Genomic DNA, 27,006 nt, shown 5'->3' with positions numbered 1-27,006 from the left:
AAGATAACAAAAGCAAGCAGAAGTATGTCATACCAGCCTTCCCGGTGAAGTGACGTTTCTGGGACTGCAATCTGCAAAAGATGACAGAAAAGCACTATTTAGTGAATGGCTGTATTATATGCAACACTTCCCTGAATCTGCCCCTTCCATTTAGCAGCATTTTTTCTGCTCAGGAAGGACACTGCCTTCTCAGAACAAATGCCTCTCTCCTGTTTTTTTAAAAAGTCATGATGCTGGTTTTATTTCTGCTCTGGTTCCCTGGAACCATACCTCAGATGTTCTCTCATATTTGCTATAGATCAGGCCCATTCCCTATGCTGAGAGATGTCATATGCCCCAAAGGACCTTCCAATCTAGGCTGAAGGAGGAAATTGCTTTCAACAGGTCTGCTTTCAAGCAAGTTAAGCTAGAGAAGCATTAACTGTTTTCCTCAGAGATAGCTATACAGTACCTTCCAGTGGTGTTGGTGATGGGGTAGGAACAGGTGAAGGTGACTCTGCCAGCTGCTCCAGTGTGCTGCGTTTTTTCCCCTCCTTGGACTTGGCAATAACCATTTGGGCTTTAAGAGCATCCTGTTCAAGCGATTTCATCCTGCCTCAGAAATGAGGGAGGGAGAAAAAAGACATCAGACATTGCCTTCTTGATAAGAGATAATGCCACCTTCTGTGCCCAGCAGCTAGACCACAGTCAACAGGCTGAGTGCAGAAAGGCGAAATTAAGCACCTGTGGTTCCCTGAGGCAGACAGACTTTCAAAGCAGGAGAGGAGAACAGCTTGGTTTGCTGTCATCCCGAAACACACATGCCATCATATGTGTTGAACAGACAGAGCCTAGAGCTAAGCATCAACGCACTGAGAAGCTGCAGGCCTTTCCAGAGGTACCATATACGATGGGAGAGCAACCCAAGCTGGGAAAGGAACTGCAGGGGCTCAAATAAATAGGATCAGTTCTCAGGGCTTTACTCTCCTCTGTGCTCTCAGTGTGTTGCATCTTAACCCTCTTCAGCCATCAGGTTATGAAATAGCTAAGCAAAAGTGGGCTCAGCCCTCAGAAATGTCTGCTCCCTTCTCCCAATCAAACAGACCCAGCATCCCCCCTCATTCTCATTGGGACAACTGCCAGTAGTCTGTGGGACCTCAGGGAAATGAACACCAGCAACCACTAAAATTGCCTCCCTACCCCTAGCAGGCCACAGCTGGGAGCACTGCATTAGGATGTAGGGATACAGACAGGGCTGTTGAGCATGCAGCTGGCAGGGAGGGGGCTGTGCACACCTGGATTGGCTTCCTGACCCAGGGATTCTTGAGGCGTGACTCTGCATTGGACTAGACATCTGAGCTGGCCTGGCCCCGGGAGCAGGTGCCCACTGTCGGGACTGGTACAGCTTCCTGGCCAGATCCTGCTCGTACTGTTTAATACTGTCTTCAAGAGCTGAGGATCTGAGGAGGAGGAGGAGGAGGAGGAAGAGGAGGAGGAAGAGGAAGAGGAGATGACGGTGATGAACATCGCAGCGGACAAGCGCAGGGAAAGAAAGAAACAGATACAGGAACATACCCTGGCAAGGAGAAATGTGGGTCTGATATAGGGGTAGCCTCGATTAAAACAGGCTCCTATATCTGATCCTGTCCAACACCAACTGTTGCAGAAGAAGCAGGAACCTTCAGAGGGCAATCTGGGATGATGTGCCCAGAAGCATTAGCTTTCAGAGCCTCAGCATCTAGAGAGTGCCCTCCTCGTAGGCTAGGAGGAGAGGACTAGAAACACCCAGCAGACCAATGGAAAAGGCCTAGGAGGTAGTTACAAAGAAGTGTGTATGTGTGAAGCAGACTGAGGGAGTACAGGGCATGAGTGAGTGTGTGTGCACGCATTTGATAAGTCTCTTAGTGTACATTTGCATACATATATCTGACCACCTGTTACCATGCACCTTTCTTTGACCACGAGAAAAGGGGAAGCAAAATGGACAAGCACATTACGAAAGGTCTGTTTGCCACCAGCCCTGAACACATGCAATTGGAGAGGTGAGTGCATCTGTAAAATAGCGTGTGGCATGGTAGGAAAACTGCCAAGATGCATATAGCACTTGCTGGACACCTGCCCCCCTTGATATGTGCCTGTACCTTCTTAATCACACTCTTCCTACGGCACGAATGCCAGTGGCTGTGTGCGCCCAGAACACTTATGTAGCGTGGGTCCCAGTGTGTTTGTCCCAACAGAGCACAGGGGTGTGTGCTGGGGGGGGTGGGAGGGCTGTGGGCAGGGGAAAGGGGGGGCGCATCACATGTCCTGGCAGAGCACTGATGACACAGAGAGAAAAAGGAAAGCCCAAGAAGGTGCAAACTGATGGGGTCACGAGTGACAGCACACAGACCAGAGAACTGGAAAGAAGCAGAAGATAGAAGATTAGAAAGAAAGTAATAAAATCAGTGGCATGCACTTAAAGAAAATACAGGTTAGTGAGGCTGCAGCACCACGTGCAGGGCAATACAGTCCTCCCTCACACACAGCACATGTAGTGCTGCCTGGGGGCCTCTGGAAATAAGACCTGAGCCCTGGCTGCCATCATGTCGCTGTGCCTGCTCTAGCAGTTATAGAAGAGACATCCTAAGAAGACCAGGTCATCACGGGAGATCTGCAGTAGCAGGGAAGAGTCCGTCCTTGTCTTACAAAAAGGAGCACATTATGGTGACTGACTGATTCCTGCCAATTCCAAAATAAGCATGGCCTTAACCCTACCCAAGGAATCAGCCAGGCACTTCTCCAAGAACTGAATAAAAAGCTACACCTTGGTATCAGAAGTGAAGTAGAGCCGAGGAGCTGGTCTGCAGAACTTAAAAACAGTACACTGGATCTGATAACTAAAAAGCAAGAAGTTGCAAGAAGCTTCTCCTTGTCAAGTATTCTTACCTCTAAAAGGCTCTCCCTTCACTAGTTCATTTTCCATGAACAAAACATGCTTAGAAGAGAAGAGACTGAAGGTTTGGAATGCAGGGAACTGTCTCCTGCCCATAGTGGACAAAACCACTGTACTCAACAATCACTAACCCTTCTACAGCGTAATGTAGAACTTTTACTGTGCCCTAAGTAATTTCAGCAAAATCCTAGATAATCCAAAACTTAGTCAGATGTACAGTAATGTTACAGAAGCAAATCATGTGGTCACCTAAAAAAATCCTGCCCCCACTCCGCCCCAGCATTTTTCAGATTTCTTTATCTGATGGCAACTGCAACAAGTTCACAGAAGAACAGAGTCCTGAGGCAAGTGGCGTACATTCTGTGACGTGAGCAATGTCCTCGTAAGGGTTTTGCTTTCAAAGGTTTGTGCAGGCAATGTCATGTTTCTCCTCTCTACACCCATCTTAAACAAAGCTTTTATTATAGCGTTCCTTGGATATGTTAATGCTTAAGCTTAGGAGGAATCAGAGCTGACATTACCTCATAAAGCCTGCCCCATTGTATGAAGAAATATGCATGGGAAGCAGAGGTATGAGGGAAAGAAAATCCTGCATATCTAATAGGGAAGAGATGACAGATCAGTCCCTACCACCTCTCCAAGCACAGTGATGTTGATTTTCAGGAGGAGAAGCCCGACAGACAACTTCTGTTTTGTTGGATCAAATACAACAGTGGAGCTTTTTTTTTTTTACATGTGAAGACTGAGCAGCAATTCTGTGCAAGATGTCTACTCCTGACAACACTGCGGTGCTTACACAGCATCATACTGACAGTCAGTTTTTAATGTATTCCACACTCATAGCCTTCCTGTGAGACAGAGAAGTGCTATTACAGTCCTCTCTCCATGCATCTGCAGCACAGAGAGACTCGGTGATCTGTCCAATGTCATAAAGAATTATATGCCAGAGCAAGAATTTGGATCTGGTCTTCTCAGTCCCAGCCAGCCTCTTCTAAGTGATGGTTTTGTAAGCACACATTTGGCTCCACAACACCTAGGCAGCTTCTAGCCCTATAACACAAGGGCAAGGTGTCTGTTTTGGCAGGCATTGTTAACAAATTCTCTTCCACTTGTATTTTTGTAAAAGGGTTGTTACTGGCTTAATGTGAAAATACAGAACTTCCACTTGCAAATAATGCCACCTGAAAAGTTGTGACACAGAAACCATGGGAACAGCATCAACTAGAACAGGCATGAGATGCCAAATACAGCAGAACATTCAGTGAATCAGAGCAGCAGACAGAATCCCACAATATTTGGAGCACGAAACAACAGCACAGGGTGGAAACAATCCTGCCAGAGCATACTCTGTTGACATCCTGGTCACCACTGTGCCTGTATGCAGGCATCCTCATTAGGGGGGAGCTGGGGAAGAAGAGATTACTAAGTATAGACTCACAGAGTAATTCATGTTGGAAGGGACCTCTGGAGGTCATCTGATCCAAAAGCCACTCAAAGCAGGGCCAGCATCAAAGGTCTAACAAACATGCTACAAGATGACAGAAATCAATCTCTTCCAAAACAAGGTTCCATATAACAAACAGGATTTCCAGTGACCTGCTCAGCTTTCTGACATTACAGGGCAGTGCAGCAAAACTAAGGCAGTGCTTCAGAAAAAAATTTCCAGCTGAGAAGACCAGGCACAGGACTCATCCAAGGCAAAGAGTTGGAGCATACCAACAAAGTTTTTCTTGAAGGGCAAAAGCCCTGGTACTAGGAACATTAGTCCAGCTCTGAATAAACCACAAGCAGATCTGTTACGTAATCAAGTAACAATAGGAGGCTTTGTACCCTCAAAGCCCTAGATAATTAGCCAGCTCTCATTGAGGATTCCACTATATATTTCTTCATCCTCAGAGCCTCCCCAGAAGATGACAGCACCATTAGCATCCATGTCTAAGCACAAACACTGGAATTGCCAAGTGGTATCACAACTCATGGTAAATCCCTCCAGCTATCTAGCAGGCTGGCAAGGATGAGTCGCTAGCAGCCCTGTTGCTCTAAAAGCTCTCATTCAAATCCCAAAAGAGACTGTTTCAGATTGTCCTTTGAATGTCTCCTAGAGGAACATTACGGGAAAACTGTAACTAGTTATGGGAGCAGCTGGACTAATTTTTGAAAGGAATTATACGACACGGTAAATGCCTGGACTAGCTTCAAGTCTTAAGTTCTGAGCTAGGAAGTTCTCTTTCTTCCAAAACAATTTTTAATCACTCTTTCATAGCTGATGAAACAGCTTGTGTGGATAAGAATGACCTCATCTTGCTAATTTCTTGGCTTCAGCAAGTTTTCCAGTCTAGCAATACTGAATATGTGCAATGCTCTTTCCATTTTTCATTTTGAATACGTCACCTTGCAGTTTCAATAAATATCATCTTTTCACGTGTTACAAAGAAGGTGGGAAGCTGTGTGCTGAGAGGGAAGGAATACATTCATCATCACGTAAAGGTGTTTATTTTTTTTATAAAACTCCACTGCCTTCATGATTGTGCAAGCACTGTTGACATGTAAGAGACATCTCACCCATGTAGCTGTCAGAAGCAGATGAGCTTAGCCAAGCAGCAGATGATTTGCACTGTTTGAACAGATACTATATAATCTCCCCTAACATCTGACTTGGGAAGGCTTGTTTATTCCCTGTTTTTAATAACATGTAATCCAAAAGACATGCAGCAAGTCCCCTTTTCCTGAACTAGCCTAGTAAAGAGAACAGTGAAGGTTCTTCTGTCTCACCGTGCTGCCCTCCACATTGCTCGTTTCTCTGCCTCCAGAGCACGTCGTTCTGCTGGAGAAAGCTCCTTCTCTTGACCACTCGGAAGCTCAGGACTCTGCATTCGCAATCGCTCCTGGTGCCGCCGTTCAGCTTTGGCTGTCCGCACAGGTGCCACTGGATCGCCTGCTCCAAGATATAATGGACTCAACCTGGGCAGAGAAAGAACAGTGAGAGGTAGGCTGGCCTGGTCCACCACAACTCTTACCTGCCTGTTTTAAAGATAAAAGGTGATGACCAAGACCCCCAATCAACTGTTCAGTACCACATCCAAGGACATCACCTTGGGAGATGGAAGGACACATAACAGAGGTGAGTTTCTCTTAAGAAGTTTCCCTTTCTCTGCTAAATCATTCCTTTTACACCTTACGTCTGCCAAAAAGGAGGAGCCACCTGCTCCATCATCTGGCAGCTGCTAGGCAAAGGACATTGCTGATCCACTTACCCAGACATAGAGTTGGTTCTCTGTTCAGGCTTGATTCCCTCTTCCAGTGAATTCCTCTGTGAGCTGCTGTTCTCATTGACCTCAGAGGGCCTAGAGCAAAACAAGCACATCAGCTAACAGTACCACAGGCTGGCACACCCAAGAAAGGTTCGGAACAGATCCAAGCCCCAGAAAGCAACTGTCGTGGTTTAACCCCAGCCAGCAACTAAGCACCACGCAGCCGCTCACTCACTTCCCCCCTCACCCAGTGGGATGGGGGAGAGAATCGGAAGGAAAAAGGTAAAACTCTGTCCTGGTTTTGGCTGGGATAGAGTTAATTGTCTTCCTAGTAGCTGGTATAGTGCTATGTTTTGGGTTCAGTATGAGAACAATGTTGATAACACTGGTGTTTTCAGTTGTTGCTCAGTAGCGTTTAGTCTAAAGTCAAGGATTTTTCAGCTTCTCATGCCCAGCCAGCAAGAAGGCTGGAGGGGCACAAGGAGTTGGGAGGGGACACAGCCAGGGCAGCTGACCCAAACTGGCCAAAGGGGTATTCCACAGCAAGTGACAACATGCCTAGTATATAAACTGGGGGGAGTGGGGCTAGGAAGAATTGCCACTCAGGAACTAACTGGGCATCAGTCAGCGGGTGGTGGGCAATTGCATTGTGCATCACTTGTATATTCCAATCCTTTTTTAAAAATAATAATAATAATAATAATAATAATAAATGTTGTTGTTGTTGTTATTATTGTCATTTTATTATTGTTATTATTATCATTATTAGTTTCTTCCTTTCTGTCCTATTAAACTGTTCTTATCTCAACCCATGAGTTTTACATATTTTTTCCTGATTCTCTCCCCCATCCCACTGTGGGGGCGGCCCCGGAGTGAGTGAGCGTCTGCGTGGTGCTTAGTTGCTGGCTGGGGTTAAATCATGACAAACTCATGGGTTGAAATAAGAAAGGAAAAAAATAGGAAATAAGAAAGGAAAGTTCCCCGAGCAGCGATGTGCTTCCCCCAGCCAACTCCCCCCAGTTTATATACTGGGCACGATGTCACATGGTATGGAATATCCCTTTGGCCAGTTTGGGTCAGCTGTCTTGGCTGTGTCCCCTCCCAACTCCTTGTGCCCCTCCAGCCTTCTTGCTGGCTGGGCATGAGAAGCTGAAAAATCCTTGACTTAATATAAACACTACTTAGCAACAACTGAAAACATCAGTGTTACCAACATTCTTCTCATACTGAACCCAAAACATAACGCTGTACCAGCTACTAGAAAGAAAATTAACTCTATCGTTGCCGAAATCAGGACAGCAACAACTAGTTCCATTTGAAGACACAACCCTTAATGATTTTGCTCAACAGCACCTTCTCCATTGCTGCAAACATTTCCTTGTTGATTTCATAAATGTTCACACTCTCTAACATCAGAGCTCATTTTCTTCATTTGGAGATCAACCATCCACTAACACACACACACACTCTTCAAATGTAAGGCATCGTGTTTGCTGACAAGTTCTTGCACAGTTCTAGCCTGGCTCTTTCCAGCTACCATTACATGATGGGTAGCCTGGCTGCTTCCAGCTTTTTCCTTTGCTGATGTCAGATATGCATGAATGTTAACAAAGGATGACCCTCCCGGGCTGTAAGTGAATGCACATCTGGGCTAGGGACGAATCCTGAGTGATCTCAGAACAGTGATTCTCAATGTAGCCACTGTATGCACAACTGCTTGACACATTGAGGCTTTATGCTCATAACCAAATTACTGCAAAGATCAGCAAAGATCAGATCAGCTGAGCTGTAGTTACCATCTGCACTCTTAAGTTGTGCACATGCAGATACTACTCAGTTTAATCTGTAATGAAAGGAGGTCACGCAAGCCTGTTTTCCACAGGTTAAGAACATGCACACAGTTACTGTGGCTCAGTTGGCAGTGAGAAAGTTTATCATGACTCTGAGCCCTTAGTTTTATGGCTCAAGTTTATTTTGATGAGATTTCAGTTTCTATTCTAGCATGACAAAAAAAATATTTCAAGAAACACGAATTCAGTCTATTCCACTGCCTCGCCTTTGTTCAAGCATAAATAATAAGCAACTGAAAGTCATCTGATGGATCGATCCAGCCTTACTGTTGTCCTACATTTCAATATGAAAACAGAAGGGATAAGTAGGCTTTCACATGAAACCAAGAAGCTGGTCTGCATTTGGCTGCTGTCCTTCCTTAGAGTTGCCCTGTCAGCACAGGAAGTGGAAGGTCTCAGTGCATTCATTATGTGAGAAGTTCCTCAACAAAGACTGGACAGAAACAAGGGAGAGAAATGAGATTCAAAGTGACAGGATAAGTGTTTTCAGCCTCTGTAAGACTGACAATAGAAGCGTTTGTGAAGAGAAGAACATCTGTACCAAAGACTCAGAAGAGAGAGTCAGGTAAGGACAGCTTCAGCTTTATTCTAGTGCAGCCTTATTTTTATCAGAAGTCTTATGAGAAGCCTTTTCTCATTCTATGCCCAAGAATTAGAAAAACAACATCAAGGCAACCTGGAGGACGAGTCCAGGAGAACCAGGAAACAAAAGCCTAAAAAACCCCCAAACCTAGATTCAGCATCAGGGCTTATCTTGAATTAGCTACCTCTAAAAATCAACATCTCTACATACCCAAGTACACAGCTGAAGCAGCTATTCTGAAAAGAAAGAGCTGGAAAAACCTGCCCATTTCTATGCTAAAGAAGAAATTCTGCCCAGCCCTCTTCCCTGAAAATTACTGATACTGGGACACTTCTGACACATGTAGGTGGTACTGAGCTACCAGTCTTGTCTTACCGAGTTGCTGGAGCCTGGATGCTCCTTCCATTTAGTCTCTCAATCTTGTACTCAACTCCTTCAATGATGACACTGGACTGCATGCTCATCTCAGGCACCTGTTTTGCCATCTCATCCTCTTCCGCCTCTTCCTCCAACAGAAGGGTACGTTTCTGCTGCAGTTTTCGAGCTGCCAAAATAAGACAGGCTCATCTTACACCACAAAGCACTTGCTAAACCCCCACAAGGATGCAGCCTCTGGGCAGGTCCTTACGCTCATCATCCCTGCAAATTTGTGCTGTTTTAAGTCCATACCCTCTCCATGGATGACTTTGTTTCTCCTCCACTCCACTAATGCTTCAGATGTAACAAACTCTACACCATTCCCCCAGTCCCTCCTTCCTTATTCACTAAACTTCCACTCCTGGACACTCTGTAGAACAGATGTCCAACAGTTCATCATGCTGAGTGTACTCATCCTCCAACTGGAAGTTGTGTGCAGACTCGCAAACTCTTCTGCCCCATTCCCCAGAGCGGACAGCCCTAGGAATCTGCATACATGTTCGGAGTCTGATCTTCCCACTTGCCTCCTGGAGGGACCAAAGCCTGAAGTGCTGGTGACAGGCCTCCACACATGGCAGTGGAGTGGGGGAACCATTAGGCAGGCAGACATACAGGTCACAAGGGGATCAGGGAGAAAAGGGGCCAGAAATCAGGCTGCTCTCTGCAGGCAGGTATTCTGCAGGTGACCAGTCACCAGTGGTGTTCCTCAGGGTTCAATTCTAGGGCCATTTCTGTTCAGTATTTTTATCAACAATCTGGGTGCAGGAGTTGAATGCACCATTAGCAAGTTTGCTGATGATACTAAGCTGGGAGGTGCTGTTGACTCTCTCAAGGGACATGAGGCCTGGCAGAGGGATTGGGCAATCATCAATGGCATGACATTTAACTACCACAAATGCCGGATTCTGCACCTGGGACAGAGTAATGCCAGGCACAAGTGTAATTTGGGAGAGGAGTGGCTGGAGAGCAGCCCTGCAGAAAGGGATCTGGGGGTGCGGGTCGGCAGCAGGCTCAACAGGATTCAGCAGTGTGCCCTGGCACCAAGAGAGCAAACTGCATCCTGGGGTGCATCAAACACAGCATGAGCAGCAGTCACCTTGAATACTGTGTGCAGTTCTGGGCCCCACCATTTAGGAAGGGTATGAAGGTAGTTGAATGCATCCAGAGGAGGGCAACAAAGCTGGTGACAGGGCTGGAAGGCACATCCTATGAAAAGTGGCTAAGAACTCTGGGTTTGCCTAGTTTGGAGAAAAGGGGGCTGAGGGAGGGGCAACCTCATTGCTCTCTGCAGCTTCCTGAGCAGGGGGAGTAGAGAAGGAGGTGCTGATCTCTTCTCCCTGGGATCCAGGGACAGGACACCTGGGAATGGTTCAAAGTTGCGTCAGGGGAGGTTCACACTTGACATTTGGAAGCATTTCTTTACTGAGAGAGTGGTCAAACAGTGGCACAGGCTTCCTAGAGAGGTGGTCAATGCCTCATGTCTGTCAGTGTTTAAGAGGCATTTGGACAATGCCCTTAATAACACTTAATTATAGAATGGGTTGGGTTGGAAGGGACCTTAAACATCATCTAGTTCCAACCTCGCTGCCATGGGCAGGGACACCTTCCACTAGACCAGGTTGCTCAAAGCCCCATCCAACCTGGCCTTGAACACTGCCAGGGATGGGGCATCCACAACCTCTCTGGGCAACCTGGTCCAGTGCCTCACCACCCTCACAGTGAAGAACTTCCTTACATCTAATCTAAATCTGCCCTCTTTCAGTTTAAAGCCATTACCTCTTGTCCTATCACCACCTGCCCTTGTAAAAAGTCCCTCTCTGGCTTTCTTGTAGGCCCCCTTTAAGTACTGGAAGGCTGCTCGAAGGTCTCCCCTGATCCTTCTCTTCTCCAGGCTGAACAACCCCAACTCTCTCAGCCTGTCTCCATAGGAGAGGTGCTCCAGCCCTCTGATCACATTTGTGTCCCTCCTCTGGACTCGCTCCAACAGGTCCATGTCTGTCTTACGCTGGGGACCCCAGAGCTGGATGCAGTGCTCCAGGTGGGGTCTCACCAGAGTGGAGCAGAGGGGGAGAATCACCTCCCTTGACCTGATGGCCATGCTTCTTTTGATGCAGCCCAGGATACGCTTAGCTTTCTGGGTTGCAAATGCACATTGCTGGGTCACGTTGAGCTTCTTGTCAACCAACACCCCCAAGTCCTCTTCCTCAGGGCTGCTCTCAATCCACTCATTGCCCAGCCTGTATTTGTGCTTGGGATTGCCCTGACCCATGTGTAGGACCTTGCACTTGGCCTTGTTGAACTTCATGCTTTAACTTTTGGTCAGCCCTGAATTGCACAGGCAGTTGGACTAGGTGATTGTTGTAGGTCCCTTCCAGCTGAAATATTCTATTCTATTCTGACCTGCCTACCATAACTGCAAAGTAATAATGCTGCTTGGCCTCTTTTATTAAATATTTTTAAAATTAAAAAATGCAAACAGAACATTTGTGCAAGTAGGTGTGCCTATATGCTGAAATTTCTAATGCTGCAGTTTGCTAGCAGTGGGAGCTCAAAGCAGCAGAAACCTTTGTGTAAGTGCTGGAATTACAAAGATCCAGAGGATGTAACTTATCACTTTGAGATATTTGATTGGGATGTTTCATCCTGAGTGAGCTAAAACTTAATTTATTGTCTGGACAATCTTCACTATGGGATCTCACTTTCCCAGATGGATTTTTTTTTTTTTTTTTAAATTCTAGTACTTGGAGATATCCTGGTTAGAGGTGATGTTCCTCCTCATCTACCCCACTTAAGAAATCTCAAAAAAAGCTGAAATGCAAGCCTGAAACTTGTTATTACTCTACAGTTTCTCCTTCCATACTTTGTATCTTGATCTTTGTGTCTCCTACATCTCTCTCTTAGCCAACAGTTAGAGTCTGATGTACCTAGATAACTTCTTATGTTGGACCTGTAATTCTTTTGGCCACATTGCATTGAAGAAACCCCAAATGACAAGTTGCAATTTCTTTTTCTTACCTTCCTTTCTATCTTTTATGAGCTTACTCTTGTCTTAAAATGTATTCATGTTCCTGAACTACTAAGTGAAATGAGAAGGCTTCTAATGCTCTGGACAAATTCACAAACAGCCTCTGAAGAAGAGTATAGGAGATAAGGTGGGAAAGAGAAGACTAGCTATTTATAAAATGAAAAAACCAACCAAACAAACAAAAAAACAACGCCAAAAAACCCCACCACAAAACAAAAACCCCCAAACCCAACAATTTACAAAAGAAATTCTATGATAATCTTTGCAAGCAACAGAGTCACAGCTCCCAAACCCAGGAGTCCAATTCCAGCTGTATTTTCTTATGGAACAGGACAGGATTTCAGTAGAAGCCCTTTTTTCCACTTAACATCATTCCTCATCACCTTTTAAACCAACTCTCAAGCAGGAGGAAATTACATCAAAAACTATAGCAGTAATTTTCCCTCCTGTTGCAAGCCCTGTGCAAAATCAGAGCACATACTGAGCAATAAAAGCTCTACTGTCAGTTACTATGTAAGGATGCCATGGGGAGCCCCATGTTGCTGCATATCAGCCTGGCCAGTTTACAAAGAAACATCATCATTTGTAGTAGCTTTTTAAAATTTTATTAAGTGTTTACCAACTAAAGGAAACCCTGACACCACAGCACTTCCAGCAGTCCACATAGTAACAGTAGAGCATCCACAAACTCCTTAACATTCAATTATTTTGAGCTGTTACCAGGCCTTATGAATAACCACCCATGGGCTTTTGGAAGTGCTGGATTTCTGGTGTGTGTGCTCTCTTATGCCTCCCATGGAGAAAGAATTCGCTCAACAGGCCGAATTTCCTTGCACAGATTCCAACATACCTTCCTCTTCTTTCATTTTCTTCAGATCATCCTCTCCTACCAAGGAGACACGCTTGGGAGGCTTATCCATCTGCTGTTGCTTCACCTCAATTTCGAAATACTTCTGCCTCTCGCGGAAGGATCTCTGCTCAGGGCTGTGCAGTCCACTGGGGCTGTGCGTGGCCACCTGCGAGAGCCACACTGGCACTGCCCACAGATCGATCGAGCCAGACCTCCCTCCCCACATCACCCCCAGTGCGTGCCCCACACCTGCCCACCCCAGCCACATGCTCCTCACCTTTCTCCTCCTCCCCACCCCTCCCCTGTGTGCCCACGCTGTGATCCTGTCTCCACATCCACAGCCCCGAAAGCCTGAATCCTCTGCGAGTCCCCATCCTACTTCTAGCTCCAGCCACCAGAACTCACCTCCGGGGCAGTTTTGGAATTCTCTGTGCTGGTCTGACCAGGCAATTCCTAAGAATACAGAGAAATGGGCACGTTCTAAAAAGAAAGTTTTCTACCACCGCTCCTGCCCTCCAGCCAAGTGTCACCAATGCCACATAAAAAGCAGCAGTCCCAGACATTAGCTGATAGACTGGTTCACAAAGCAGTCCCAGAATTAACACAAGACGATGCCACTTTAGGCTTAGCAATCATGAGTAATAAGGATTTACGTTAGATTGAGGGCAAAACAGAAACAGATGGTGACAACTTTTAAAAGGGCAGAAACTGAAAAACATGGGGAAATAGGTGAAGAACAGGAGCAGAGGGCTTAGCTTAAGATGGAGAAGGCTTGGACTTTCTTTAAATCAGACACAACTGTCGAAAATTTACTTCTAAGAAGTAGAAATACCGTCAGGAAAGGAAGAAATCTATATTTACCAGAATAAATAACAGAATATTGGATTAGTAGAACTACAGGGGACAGAAAAAGAAACCGATCCACAAAATCCATCTATGAACCAGCAATCAGTAAGGGTAAAGTGAGAACTGCCAAAAAGTTATTAAAAATATGAAAGTTTTTTAATTATACAAATGAAAAGGAACCACAAGAAGAGAGTGAATAGACTATCTTCAACTTCAATTTATTCAAATGCACTCCAAAAACTAACAGAAAGTTTTAATTTTATAAAAGTAAGGAGCACAATAACAGAGAAGGGAAGAAGGGGAAAAAAAAAAGAAAAGAAAAGAAAAAAGAAAAAAGCAGCTTCTATCTAAGAAGCGAATGTCTGGAAATAGAAATTATTGCTGCTAACACGGAAGAAAACCTAAGAGCTCAATACACTCATCTGCAGGGACAAGATAATCACTGTTCAACAATTCTGAATGAAATGACTTGTGAAACTTCAAGTCTGACAAGCATGGATTTTTAATTGACTTGTTTAATTGGGTGGCAGTTCATGTCTAAAAAATAGCTAATATATTCTTAAAAGTCAAGAAGCAGGCAAAAATAATTTGAGCAGCGGAGCTATCAGTCTGTCCAATTTCAACAGGACAAATATTCATGGATGAATATAATTAAAACAAAAATAAATAGAAAAGATTAAAATGGAACAGGTGCAAAGAAGATTAATCTAATATCCTCCTTTGACAATATAAATAATTTTTGAAACAAAGGAACTGCATAGATTTATCTGAGACTTCAAAGATCAGTTTTGTGACCAACCTTGCTTAACATTTTCATTGCCAAATTTGACTCAGAAACCAGGAAGGTGTGAATAGAATTTCTGAACAGCAAAGACCAGAACACAGATTCACAGAAATGCAGAGCTGTCCGAGACCTCTGCAAATTATTTCATTCATCCCACTCCACTGAATGGGGACAAGCATTGTCAAAATTCAAAATAGTTTGGAATATCATCCTGGAATGACCGGTTGATTTGAGGAGGATGAAAAGAATTTAATTTAATAGTGCAGAATACAAGGTGATCTACTGCAGATCAGTAATTGTTTCTTAAACCACAATACATCAGTTAGAGACTACGAAGCTGGAGAAACCATCTGTGTACAAGATACAAGCTGACTTGAACTTAGGTCATCTGGTGGGTCGCAGGTGCCAGAGACAAGTTCCACTTCCTTTTTATCCTGGACTTAGCTAACAACTTCCCTGGGTTTCTACTGACAGTCATCTAACTCTGAGTAGATCAGTCTATAAAGCTAAAACGGCCAGAAATCAACCCTACACACGGTAAAGAACGACCTGTGACCCGTATTAATTTACCAAACCAGATCAATATGAGGCCAGATGAGCACTAATGCAGGACAAGGTAGACAGTGGGAGGACAGGATTAGCTTAGATAACACAAAGTTGCTGTCACAAGTCACTGCAGAATAGCCATAGGTCCCAGTACAGCATGATTACGAAAAAGGTAAGCGTGATCTATGGACATGTAAGGAAAGGTAACTGACAATTAAGATTCAGGAAGAAAGAAAGAAAGAAAGAAAGAAAGAAAGAAAGAAAGAAAGAAAGAAAGAAAGAAAGAAGGAAAGAAAGAAGGAAAGAAAGAAAGAAACAAACAAACAAACAAACAATACCTCAGTAGAAAGAAATCTGTGAAACAGGATATCTCCTTTGCATCAAAGATGTGCCAGCAAGAATTCAGATAGGAACAGGTGAAAAGGAAAGCAGTAAGATGATTAAGAGAACAGTGGGTCCCTCCAAACATGAGGTGTCCAAGGGGACAGTGTCTTGCTGCTTTAGTTTAGTAAATGAAGTGACAGTATGATTGTCTATAAACAGACAGCTCCACGAGATCTCGCGTAATTGGAGCACTGCCATGCACGGATACGAGCTCTTCAAGAAGGACAGGCAGGGAAGACAGCATGGGTGATGCCTCAACAGCACGCTGAACATAGGTCAGGACAATGCCTTTGCAGGGTAAGGGCTGGCCACACACTGGGCTGCTGGAGTGCAGCCAGCAGGTCCAGGGAAGCAATCCTTCCTCTCTATTCAGCACTTACAAGAGCAGTGTGCCCAGTTTGGGGCTCCCCAGTACAAGAATGCCACTAACAAACTGCAGCATGTCAAGTGGAAGACCATCAGAATGATTTAGGGGGCTGCAGGACATGACATTTGAAAAGAGGCTCAGAAGGCTGTGCTTGTTCAGCCTGGAAAAGAGAAGGCTCAGGAGAGTGGGATCTAATTCCTGTACTCAGCTTCCTAGATGGGGGTTACAGAGCACAAGGTCAGACTTCTCAGAGGTGCACAGCAAAAGGATGAGAGGCAACAGACACAAGTTGCACTAAAAGAAATTCTCATAAAACATATAGGAAAAAAAAACTCTTCACAGCAGAGATGGTCATACACTGGAAGAGACTGCCCAGAGTGACCTCAAAATCTCCATTTTTGGAAATTCAGAACTCAAGTGGACTGGGCCTGAACAACCCCATATAACTTCAAAGGTTGCCCTGTGTTGCATGGAGGACCAAGGCAGATGGCCTCCAGAGGCCTCATCTAGCCTGAATGGTTCCATGATTCAAATACATGGAGGGAGAAGGAGTAGTTCCAATTAAGTTAAAGACCAAAATCTAATAAAAAGTTCCTCAGAACAGGTTTAGCCTGGCCCTAGACTCTGGAAGTTCAGAGAGTTTCTTTATATCAGAACAGCACAGTTATACAACAGCATCCTAATGTCCAGGGAGAATAACAGTGACATGAAATTCAATGAGCTTTCAGGATTCGGTATGTTTATGGACAGGACTCTGCAGGGTGACCGTCCGCAACATGAATAGACTCCAACTTTCAAGGCGACCTCAACATGTCCCTCCTTCACAACAGCTTTCTTTGGAGGAAACAAATCACTACCTCCTTCCTGTTCTCACACTTCCTTTGCTCACCTACAGTGATCAATCTTCTGTTTGAACCACTGTTTCTGTAGCATCCCTCCCAGCCAGCACTAGTTACCTGTGTCTCAAGCAGAGGGTGTGACAAGGGCACTGCTGCAAACGTCTTGTATGCTTGCTTGACATTGATGGGGATCTCGTCAGGAGAAGGTGGTGAAGGTGGCTTTTGCTACAGGGTCAAAAACAGAAGGTAAAGATAACCACAGATGTTATAAAAAAACAAACACAGGGGAAACACAGCACAACTCTCAGCCTGCAAAGCCTGAAGAGTGGAATATGTAAGGGACAGCTCCTGCAGCCTTGGGCAGAAACATGAGCAGCATACTGTATACATGCTATATACAGCAGCACACGTATCACAGCCCCATTTTATTTCTTGGATGGTGGAGGAATGATACTTCTGGTGATACAGATTCTCACTGACTTGACCAGAATTTTGTGACTGATCTCTTGGCCAAGGGGCCATACTGCTGTCACACTCCTTGAGGACTTCCACCCAGTTCAGCTAGCACATGCCTACTATCAGTGGGCTTTTGGGGCTGGAATAGGACAGCTATACAGTTGACTCTGACCCCTACTTAGGACTGAACAAGCCACATTTAGTTTATTAGAAAATTAAAGATAAGCCCTGGCCTTATCAGGCATTTCTGACAAAAGGGGCCTTCTTCATGGGAAAGGATCTATTAGTCTCATTTGTTTTTTCCAGTGGCTATTGTACTTCTGTTTTTAAAGTGACCAGTGTGTTCTTCTACATACTTCAAGGCTAACGGTCACAGTCTCCTAATCCAAAGTGGCAACCCACTCAGGGATCTATAATCTGGAGAAGACCTGCCTTTGATCTCAAATTTTCCCTTCACAGAATGCCACTTAGAAACATCTGATGAGGTCCAAGAGGACCCTCCTACTGCTTGTCACTTGTCTTTGCTGGTCTTTTCCTCGCCTATCTTCCCCGTGACCCCTCCTATCACATTCAAGGAGGAAGGAGAGTTGGGATGACCTGCTCAAAGCATCACAGAAATGAATGGGAGCAGGGTAGAAATGACACCACCACCTTCCTTCGTACTAGAAAGCAAATCCCCTTTAGCTGCTTCATTCCTTCAATCCCTCTAGCTGCACTAGTTTCAGGTGTTTGTGGTTTTTCTTTGTCCTGGACTGAGGATAAACTTTGTTGTTTGATGATGTTCCCTTCTGCATAGGCTAAAGAACAGCACAACGAGATCAGAAGAGACTGTAAAATATGTGAATCTTGGCCAATTACATGGATTTTATATAGCTGTTTGTCTGCAAATCAGGTCTCTAACTGTTATCATGTCATACAAACTTCAATAAAGAGAAGGGCTATATTGCAGGTATACAAGTCTTCAGTCATGACAAAGACCAAAATACCTGAATCTTTCTTTCCCATCAACATACAGCCCAGGAAATATGAATCTTTCAAAAACAATCATTTTGCAAATCATAAACTTATTATCAGCAAGATGGTATTGGCTCTTGCTCCAAGATACAAGACATCGATAGACAAAGGTTCTGAAAGATTTATGCCTCAACAGAATGCAACACCTCATAAATAAGGATCTAAAACTCTAACTGCTCTGGGGATTTCAGCCACAATACAGTTTCAACAATGCTAACTTCTTGAATGCGTAAGTGAAGACACAACACAGGCTGGTGAGGCTTATCTATGTTGGAAAAATGAATGGGATGTGTTGACCGTCACACTACTTGTGAAGGGTATGGGTTCTTACCCAGGGCATCCAGACTGATGCATAAACAAGGCCAGCCTTAGCTAAGGCATGTGATCTTTAAACTACAAAATCACCACTGGGAGGGTGTGTTCAGCCTACCCACCAGAAAAAGCGGCACTATAGCAATCTAGGGCAGATAGACATAGCTTAGCAAGAAGGAACTGCAGGCCACTTACAGAGTTCTGGATATTGAAGCATAGCTCAGGTTGCTGGAAGGGATTGGGGCTGTCCCCGTCCTCCGAATTATGCGAGGCAGCATTTTGTCGCACTCGGGAAAGAGGCTGAATGACGCCTGGCTTGGTCTGCTTGTGTCAATACCACACAACAGGGGGAAAGGCAGAGGAAGGGGCAGGGGAGAGACAGAGAGAGAGAAGAGAAATGAGTGGTTAGGGCAGCAAGAAGTCTCTGCCATGCAAGTGAATAAGACAAATCCATGCACCTGAGCGCAATTCCTCAGCTGTGCTGCTGACTCCAGCTACCAGACCAGGAGGGAGAGCTACTGAAGCAAACACCAAACAATGCCTCTGGTGCAAGTATTTTGGACAAAGAGATTCAGACAAGTCAGGGTCACAACGGGACCAATGGGTTACAGAGAAGGCCAGGACACAAGGAAGAATCTGCCATACAAGTAGTAGCTGCAAGGGTCAGAGGGGTATGGCATGAATGCGTCAAAGCTTGGAGAATGTAAGCATCATGAATGGAAGATGCAGGATGGAAACATGAGCCAGGAATGGGTACTGGCAAAAGCTGGGGATGAAAATGAACTGAGACCCAGCTAGGGCTCCAGTTAGAAATACAGACATAAGAGCAGAGACAAGAGTCTGAGATTTGACCTAGATGTCATCACTGTTGGAGGCTGTGTGGAAGTGAACAAAACATCTAATACTAAAGAGAGTAGAAGCAGAAATTGAGTAAGCCAGCAAAAAGCACATGAGTGAAAGCTGCATGGGTAAACAGGAATAAAAGCTCCAAAACCACTTGCATCAAGTTTTCAAATTGACAATATTTAAGACTGTGTGCATTTGTACAAAATTGAGGTATAGTGGAGGACTGGAGAAGACAGAGTAAGAGCTAACCGTGAGACTTGCAGGGATGGAAGTGAGCACACACAGAAGGAAGAGGCAAGCTCTATGTGCTGGAGAATGCACAGGGACACTACAATGAGGTCTCATGGCAGATATACTTACTGATTTACTCTCATCCTGCGACGTAATGAAGTTAATGGAAGCCTGAAAACAGAAATACAGGTGTAAATTTGGAGTCCACACAGGAAGCCTTTAGTTTACCCTGCTCCATACAAAAAGAAATAATAAAATCCCAACCCCAACCCCTCCCCTGCCCCGCCACCCACCCTGTACAGGGAAAAGCCCCCACATTCCAAACTAACCCCCGCCATACCTTCTTCTTCACGTGGGGAGCAGTCCAGAGCCCACCCACAAGAGCTTCTCCCAGTTCCTCTGCTATGTGAGGGGGCACTCACAACTCTCCCTGCACATCTCCGGGCACTGACCCCCACCCTCCCCGTCTCCGCTCCAGCTCAGCTGGCCGTGGCCCTTGTTTACAGCCCTGCCCCTTGCACTTGCTACTGAGCTTGAGCAAAGCCATCACAGCTTCTCTGCCAGGAAGCGTTCACAGATGCATCTCAGCAGTGGCTAGCAGGGAAAAGCCTCTGGTGCCTTGGCCTGCCGCCCTGGGCGCTGCTCTCCGCAGCAAGCCCTCGGTGCGCACCAAGCCCAGGAGCCGGGGAACACAGAGCTGGAGGAAGGGGCGAAGAGCAGCGGTGCCGGGTGAGAGCAGCACAGAGCAGCAGCACACACTGCACACCAACAGGCACTTACAAAGCGAGTCTCCCTGCCTGACAGGTGAGCAGGCCGAGGGGCTGCAGGCGTCTGGAGAGGGGCAATGCCAGGGAGGATCATCGGGGGAGAGAACGGGAGAGAAAACGAAGAGACCGGGTTTTCTGCGTGAGAGGCTGAGACAAGCACGTTTCCCAGCACAGAGACTGCAGTTACCCAGAGCTGTCGATGTCCCCATGCAGCTCCTTGCTGCCTGTCACAGAGAAAGCCCCTCTGCCCTCCTTGCCACGCACACACCAACCCACCACAAACACCTCCTTCATCCCCCCACCTGCTTCCTCCCCCACCAGAAGCTTGCAGAACTCAAGGCCAGGCAAGACCATCATGATGCCAGCCTCAGGACAAAGGATTCAACTTCCCTCAGTAATTCTGAAAGAGCTCTGAAATAAGCCAATAAATTCTGGCTGGACTACAAGATGTCAAAACCAAAGAATTTACATTAAAAATTGATGGTGGCAGAGAATTAGAGATGCAATTCCTTGGAACTTCTACTCCAGAGCAACAACCTGAAGATCAAGTCTCCTGAATCCCCAGAAAATGTACAAGCCACAAGGCTAGTGATTGCCCTGTGTCCTTCAGTATTATCTGTTGGACCTGTTCCATTCTGTATAACCTTCATTGTCCAGAGGGAACTAAATCTACCAGATACAGCCTTACCTGACATGCAGGAGACTGCTGTGGAAGGCTCTGATCCAAAAAGTATTAAATCATGTAAATGTGACAGAAAGCTCATGTACAGAATATGCAGGGTTGAGAATGCCACTAGCAAGACTAATGGCTCAGCATTGTGACACCAAGGCATCTTCAAGAACAACTGCCAGAGTCACTAATTCATAACAGCCGTAGACCAAGGAAAGAAGGCTACCAAAATGACACACAGACTAGCTCTCAGAAATGAAAGCAGTGAGCAAACCTGCTGAGGACCTTGAAAGGCTAAAATAAAGAACAAAATCATGAAATTGGCTATAAATGCTTTAAGAAATTAATGAAATCTCTCATGGCATACGCACCTCTGAACAGAGAGATAAAAGAGAAAAACAAGAAAAAAGCTGTATAGATTATTCAATATGTTGCTCAAGCTACAGAGAATTCATGATACAAAAACCCCAAAGCAATAGAATAGAGTACAAATTACAGCAAGTGCTACATAACAGGGAATTTTAAGACATCCAACTTATAATTGGAAAGGCAAATGCCTGCATCTGCAAAAAATGCTGCTAGGGTACTCTTAACTCCATAGAATGCATTAGTGAGACCTTGTTTATTCTTCTCGGAGCCCACGGAGGAGAGAGTGAACAGTTTCACCTGGAAAGCTTCCCCTGTCAGAGCAGTGACTGCTATGAGAAGACAAAGCAACTGTTGCAACGCGAATTGGTTAATGACAAACCATTAGACTCTGTATAGAAGAGCAGATGACATTATAGCCAGAGGGTTGGTAGTGGCAAGGACATTGGCACTGAGCCTCCAATGCCAAAACACTGATAAAACCATCGGGATAGTATGAAAGTTGCCTATGACAAATTGGAACAAGGGACATTCCATTCAAATACAAGTTTAAAAAAAACCAAAAACAAACAAAAAAACAAACAAAAAACCCCAGCACAATGAGAGCAGTCAAGTATTGGAGCCGGCATCTAGAAAGATGTAGACTTTCCATCTCTAGACGTGTTCAAAATTTAACTGGACATGGCCTTGAGTAACCTGATCTAATTGGACCTGCTGTGAGTGTGGTCTTAAACCAGACCTTCCATCCTAAATCATTTTATGAGCAGCTACATGGCCACCCTTCGGGATGTGGGCTTCTTTTTCAACTGAGAGCTGAGGATCTTTAAAGACAGAGCAAATTAATATCTAGATCTCTTTCTATTGTAGAATGAGGAGTATCAGCCCCAACCCATTCCTTCTAGACAGAAAGAATCAAATTTAAAATAAAACTTGCACTTGTGGTAAACGGAAAACTTACAAACAGCCCCAAATAAACCTCCAATCAGTATGCAATTGCTGTCAGAAAAGCAAGTAAGTAAACATATGCAGCTGGAACAGAAAGCATTGAAATAGTATTACTGTAATGAATAGTATCTTCTTCTAATTCTTATTGTCCCCCTGGCGGTCACTCCATTTCAAAGGATCTAAGAAATAAGGGAGATGCAAGATAGGCCAAGGAAGCAATAGAAGATGGACTGAACTGTTGCTTACTACAGCTCCACTGTCCTATTTGCTGCTCCCAGCCACATGGTCCTGACCCTTCTCCTGCATCAGTGTTAATTGTCACCTCACCCCAAGATGATGCAATTCATCTCACTAAGGTGAACTAACCTAGCAAAAAAGCAGACAGCTTTTGTCCAGCTTTGCGAACTGAAATGACTCAGCTAAAGATTAGGTAAGTGCCAGAGCTAGTGGGACCAAATAGTTGGAGAGCAGCTGCACTCCAGAAGGAATGCAACAGACACGAAATGACTAAGGATAGAGTACGAAGTACAATTTTCAGTTCATTCCAGCCCCTTAATATAAAAAACAATAACATGTAATGACTGTGAAGAAAAAATTTAAAAAATCCATTTAAGAGAAGTTAACTTCAAAAGGCTCAACTAACTTGTGAAACCTACTACCACAGGATGAAAAGTGAAATCAAAGACTTGGCAAGATTTAAAAGAAAAGATCAGAGTTGATATGAGAAATAAGAACTGCTAGTGAGAATAGGTAATGCTTACCCAAAAAAAAAAAAAAAAAAAGTTACAAGAAATAAAGAAACTCCATTTCAGAGTGAAAGCTGGCCTCTAACCTTAGAGTTTTAGAAAATCATTGCCTAAGGGCAGGCTAACCTATAATTGTCTGCTGCAGGATCCTTCAGTTTTCTTCAAACAGCTGATGTGGGTTGCCAGCAGTGTCACAAACAGAACTCAGGATCTGTCTGGGAGACTGAGTAGCACTGGTTTACAGACCTGAGATGATTCTCCAAATCCTGATTTCTCCACTTCTTCTGATGTACCAATTGCCAGAATTAAATAGTCTCTGTATAAGGCATTGGTGAGGCCATTCTCAAAAAAGACAACTACCATTTTGTAGTCACTCTAGGTACTCCCCTGATCATTACCCTGCAAATTAAGTCACCCCTCAGAGCAATTATTTTCCACTTAGTTTATGGCTAGCTAATTATACTCCTGGGTCTCTGAGATATTTTGAAAGAGAAGAGTTCCTTCCCTAGTTCTCTAACTGCCTCCTGTGATGGATACCCCTCCACCTCAAAAGTATCCCTCTCAAGGATGGAAATCATACACAGCTTCCTCTGCCCTTCTGCCCTGGTGCCATCTTGCCCTGGAAGCATGCCTCCCTACCCTTCCCCATATTGCCTGTCCTGGGAGCAGTCTCACCTGCTGATTACTAGGAGAATAGGGGGCTTCACGCCTGGAATTTCCTGTCCCAGACTCGCCTGCAGGAGCCTGAAAGAGAGAAGACAAAGCTAGATAGTTACTGTACAGCAGCAACTTCCATGCCTCTCCCTTAGCAGTGAGACCAGGAGGCAAAGGAGACCACTGACATTCAGCCCGGGGCCAACTATGGGCCACCTCACTGTGAGAGAGCAGAGTTAGCACTGGGCCCAACAGCAGCTGCCACATGGAAGAAACTTGCAAAAAGCACTAGAAACAGCAAGGGAATGACATTAAACATTGGAACTGAGATCATATCCAAACACCCTGCAAGGCCAACTTACAAGCGTTCTGCCTTGTAAGACATCCCCAGGAATCCTCTCCCCCTAACTTCTCTTTAGCCCTCAACAGACTGGGCTACAGTCTAGGCAAACCTCCTGTTGTATAGACACTGAGCAGAAAAGAAGCCACTGCCAACTGAAAGGGGACAAGATTCATTCCCAGCCAGCCACATCCATTGCTGTTGGCCTACTAGTAAGACCTTTACGAGTAGTCCAGAGCATAGGAACGACAGGGCTCTCGCCTCTTCCACAGGAATCCACGATCACCAACGCTCACGATGAGCCAGCCTACAGCCAGCCCCAACACCTACAACAACAGAGCGCAGTCCCAATAATTACCTGCAGTCTGTCCACAGGATTAAGGAGCACGATTTAAAAAGCCTTGGGCAATGGTATTTCTACTGACCAAGCCAGGAGACGGGATCTGAAGTTTATATTGGAGCACAGAAAACATCTGACCCTTCTTAGCACTGTAATGACAGACAATGCGGCAGCAGCAACTGATCTACTTCCATGCCTCCACTGCAGAGTGTTCTTGCTCGCCCTGCTTCTGGCTACTGCTATCCAAGTCTTCCTGTGTGCCAGCACATGCAGCTTACCAATCCCCAGGGAAGGAGCTGTTCTACAATACTGTTTTTCAGGGACTTCAGCTCCCTAACCCAGCTGACACACGACTGCTCCAGTTCTGGTGTCAGCACACAGGACGAGAACATGCAGACAGGGGGAACTGATCCCTTCTGACAGCAACGTGGAATTAGATTAGCTCCAGCTAACTGTGACACCCACCTCCAGACTGATGATAGCTGATCTGGCATAAAGTCTACCTTCAAAAAGGGTCAGTGCTTTGTGACCACTGCTTTTTTGATCTTTTTTGAACTCTCAAGCTGGATGTCTATAATGTCCAAACCACAGCCTTTGACTTTCAATATACCGAGAGGTTACAGATATTCAACTACATGCCTTGCTCTACTGCTTATCTGCCTACACGTCTGTGAAAAACAAATTCTTACGAAGGACTAGGCTAAAAAACACCTAAGAGAACTACAGCTGAGTGTTGTTTTGTTTGTTTGCTTTTTCTTCTCTGCGCGTGGGCTGTTTGTTTGCGGTTGTTTTGCCTCTCTTGCTTTTCAGGCTTCCCAAAAGGCAGAGAAAGGAAGAAGGGGAGAGTGGTGTGGTGCTAATCTAGAACATAGTACGTTTGGGTCTAGTCCTTGCTCTGCCACAGGTTTCCTGTGCAGCAGTGAGAAAGTTAAATACAGATTTCCCAGAGCAGAAAGCAAAGTTCTCCCTTGAAATCTGAAAGTCTAGATATACTGTAACGTGTCACTTCAAGGAACAGCACGCTCCTGGGCTGTAGATTAACTGTCAGCTGCACTGCCTCTTAGTTTTCAGAGGTCTAAAAACGGCTGTTTTCGTTCAGGCCCAGATACACAAGTGTGACACCACCGCCATTCTTCTGCAAGCCCTGCCAACGCCCCACTCACAACCACAGCAGACAGGGAACACTGCTGCTCCAAGCCTGACCCTTGCCCACCCAGAGAGACATTGGGGAAGCCACCTGACATCACTGCCTCCCCTCGAAGAGGGGCTCAGCAGCACGCACACTTGGCAATAACTGGGGTACATTAGTGGCTGGAAGACAACTCACGGACCGTCAGCGACTGACAGCCTCCGCACGCAACACTGGAGAAGCACATGTGTTAGGTGGGACGAGCCCCCGCACAGGCCTCGTGCTGCCTGGCATCTGGGGTCCAGGGCATGCGCAGGGGTTTAGTAGAATGCAGGTGGCCTTAACTGCATGACTGCATGCCACACACAGCATGCGGTGGGACTGCTTGCCTTGGAGTAAAGGTTGGTCTTCAGCACTCCCTCCCTGCCATAGCCCAGGGGTGGGCCCCCCAGGCAAGCCTTGCCTGCTGCTTTCCCCCTGCGGTTAGCCACCACAAAGGGGTTCTCACTGAAGAGGATCGGCTGAGAGTCGATCATACACTCTTGCTCTGGCGTCTTTGGCATCTGGTCCTGGGACAAGGGGCAACCCGTGGGGTCCTGCTTGTCTAGCTGGGGCTTTTCTGCCCCACTCGTGCACTTGTCAGGTGATGCATGGTCCTGAGGAAGGCCAGCCGCGCTTCCGATGATCGGGCCTGCAGCTGTTTCTGTGTATGAATCCCGGCTGTCCTGCGCCACTGGCAGAGACAGCATAGCGCAGTCGCCCTCCATTCTGGAGCTGGCCTTATTATACTGAACAAGCTGAGAGGAAAACAAAAGGATCAGAAAGAAATAAGGAGAACAGAGTAAAGGAGAGGAGGGAGAAAATACAGAGCAGCTGTGGATGCTGAAGGATAGGGGAGAGAATTCCAATACTAATGCCCACACGACTACCCCTTCCCTCTCTTCTACTCTACCACCAAACTTCTGATCCCGAATCCTACTTCCAAGAGAGGACCTTGCTGTCAGCACACAATACATACACCAAATAGTTGACAGGCACAGGCACGCTCCCCGCACTTTTCCAGCTCTCATACACATCCAGTCTGCACTTCAGCAGCTCACCAGTAACACTGCTGCTCTCTAGCAAAACTGATTGCCCAAACCTGCACAAGCACACATCCTCTCCCATCTCGTTGCAGCACATCCTCAATTTAACTCTACCATCACATAGCCAAACATCAACTGTCTGACCCCAGCATACTTTCAAGCAGTTCCAGCACTTTCATGCAGAATAACACCTCTCACCTCACTCCAGTGCATCTCCATACAGATACACAGTCATCACCATATCATCTACCCCATGCATCTCCATCACACCTGCATGGCCAAACACACTTTTATGGCCCCACTTCATCAAAATACACACCAACAAGTAACAGAGAGCTAAGTAACAGCTAACAGAGCACAGATCCCTTTGAGCGCTCTTACTGAAGGCAGGACTGAAACAGAGCTTCAGTTCTGCCTAGGCTCAACTGTACCTATCCAAGATGAAGCAC

At 45.6% G+C, this 27,006-nt stretch overlaps 1 protein-coding gene across 50 annotated transcripts in view; it reads right to left on the bottom strand.

Annotated features, from left to right (window-relative positions):
• Nucleotides 1-27,006, bottom strand: part of SCRIB (scribble planar cell polarity protein) — a 114,898-nt gene that overhangs the window by 11,182 nt on the left and 76,710 nt on the right. For 8 of the 50 annotated variants that reach the window (XM_052787993.1, XM_052787982.1, XM_052787998.1 and 5 more), the window contains 14 exons: nt 25,862-26,269; nt 23,685-23,753; nt 20,296-20,346; nt 19,645-19,686; nt 18,634-18,762; nt 16,774-16,881; nt 13,296-13,343; nt 12,891-13,056; nt 8,974-9,142; nt 6,169-6,258; nt 5,687-5,875; nt 1,275-1,439; nt 452-591; nt 34-71 (listed from right to left, as the gene is read on the bottom strand). In XM_052787993.1, coding sequence (XP_052643953.1) covers nt 34-71; nt 452-591; nt 1,275-1,439; nt 5,687-5,875; nt 6,169-6,258; nt 8,974-9,142; nt 12,891-13,056; nt 13,296-13,343; nt 16,774-16,881; nt 18,634-18,762; nt 19,645-19,686; nt 20,296-20,346; nt 23,685-23,753; nt 25,862-26,269 — 1,812 coding nt within the window. The other 42 variants (XM_052788000.1, XM_052788004.1, XM_052788012.1 and 39 more) reach the window with 20 other exon arrangements.

Source organism: Harpia harpyja, chromosome 5 (assembly GCF_026419915.1).
Source record: "Harpia harpyja isolate bHarHar1 chromosome 5, bHarHar1 primary haplotype, whole genome shotgun sequence".
NCBI lineage: Eukaryota > Metazoa > Chordata > Aves > Accipitriformes > Accipitridae > Harpia > Harpia harpyja.
The sequence above is the reverse complement of the archived record's forward strand: the minus strand, read 5'-3'. Positions and strand labels throughout refer to the sequence as shown.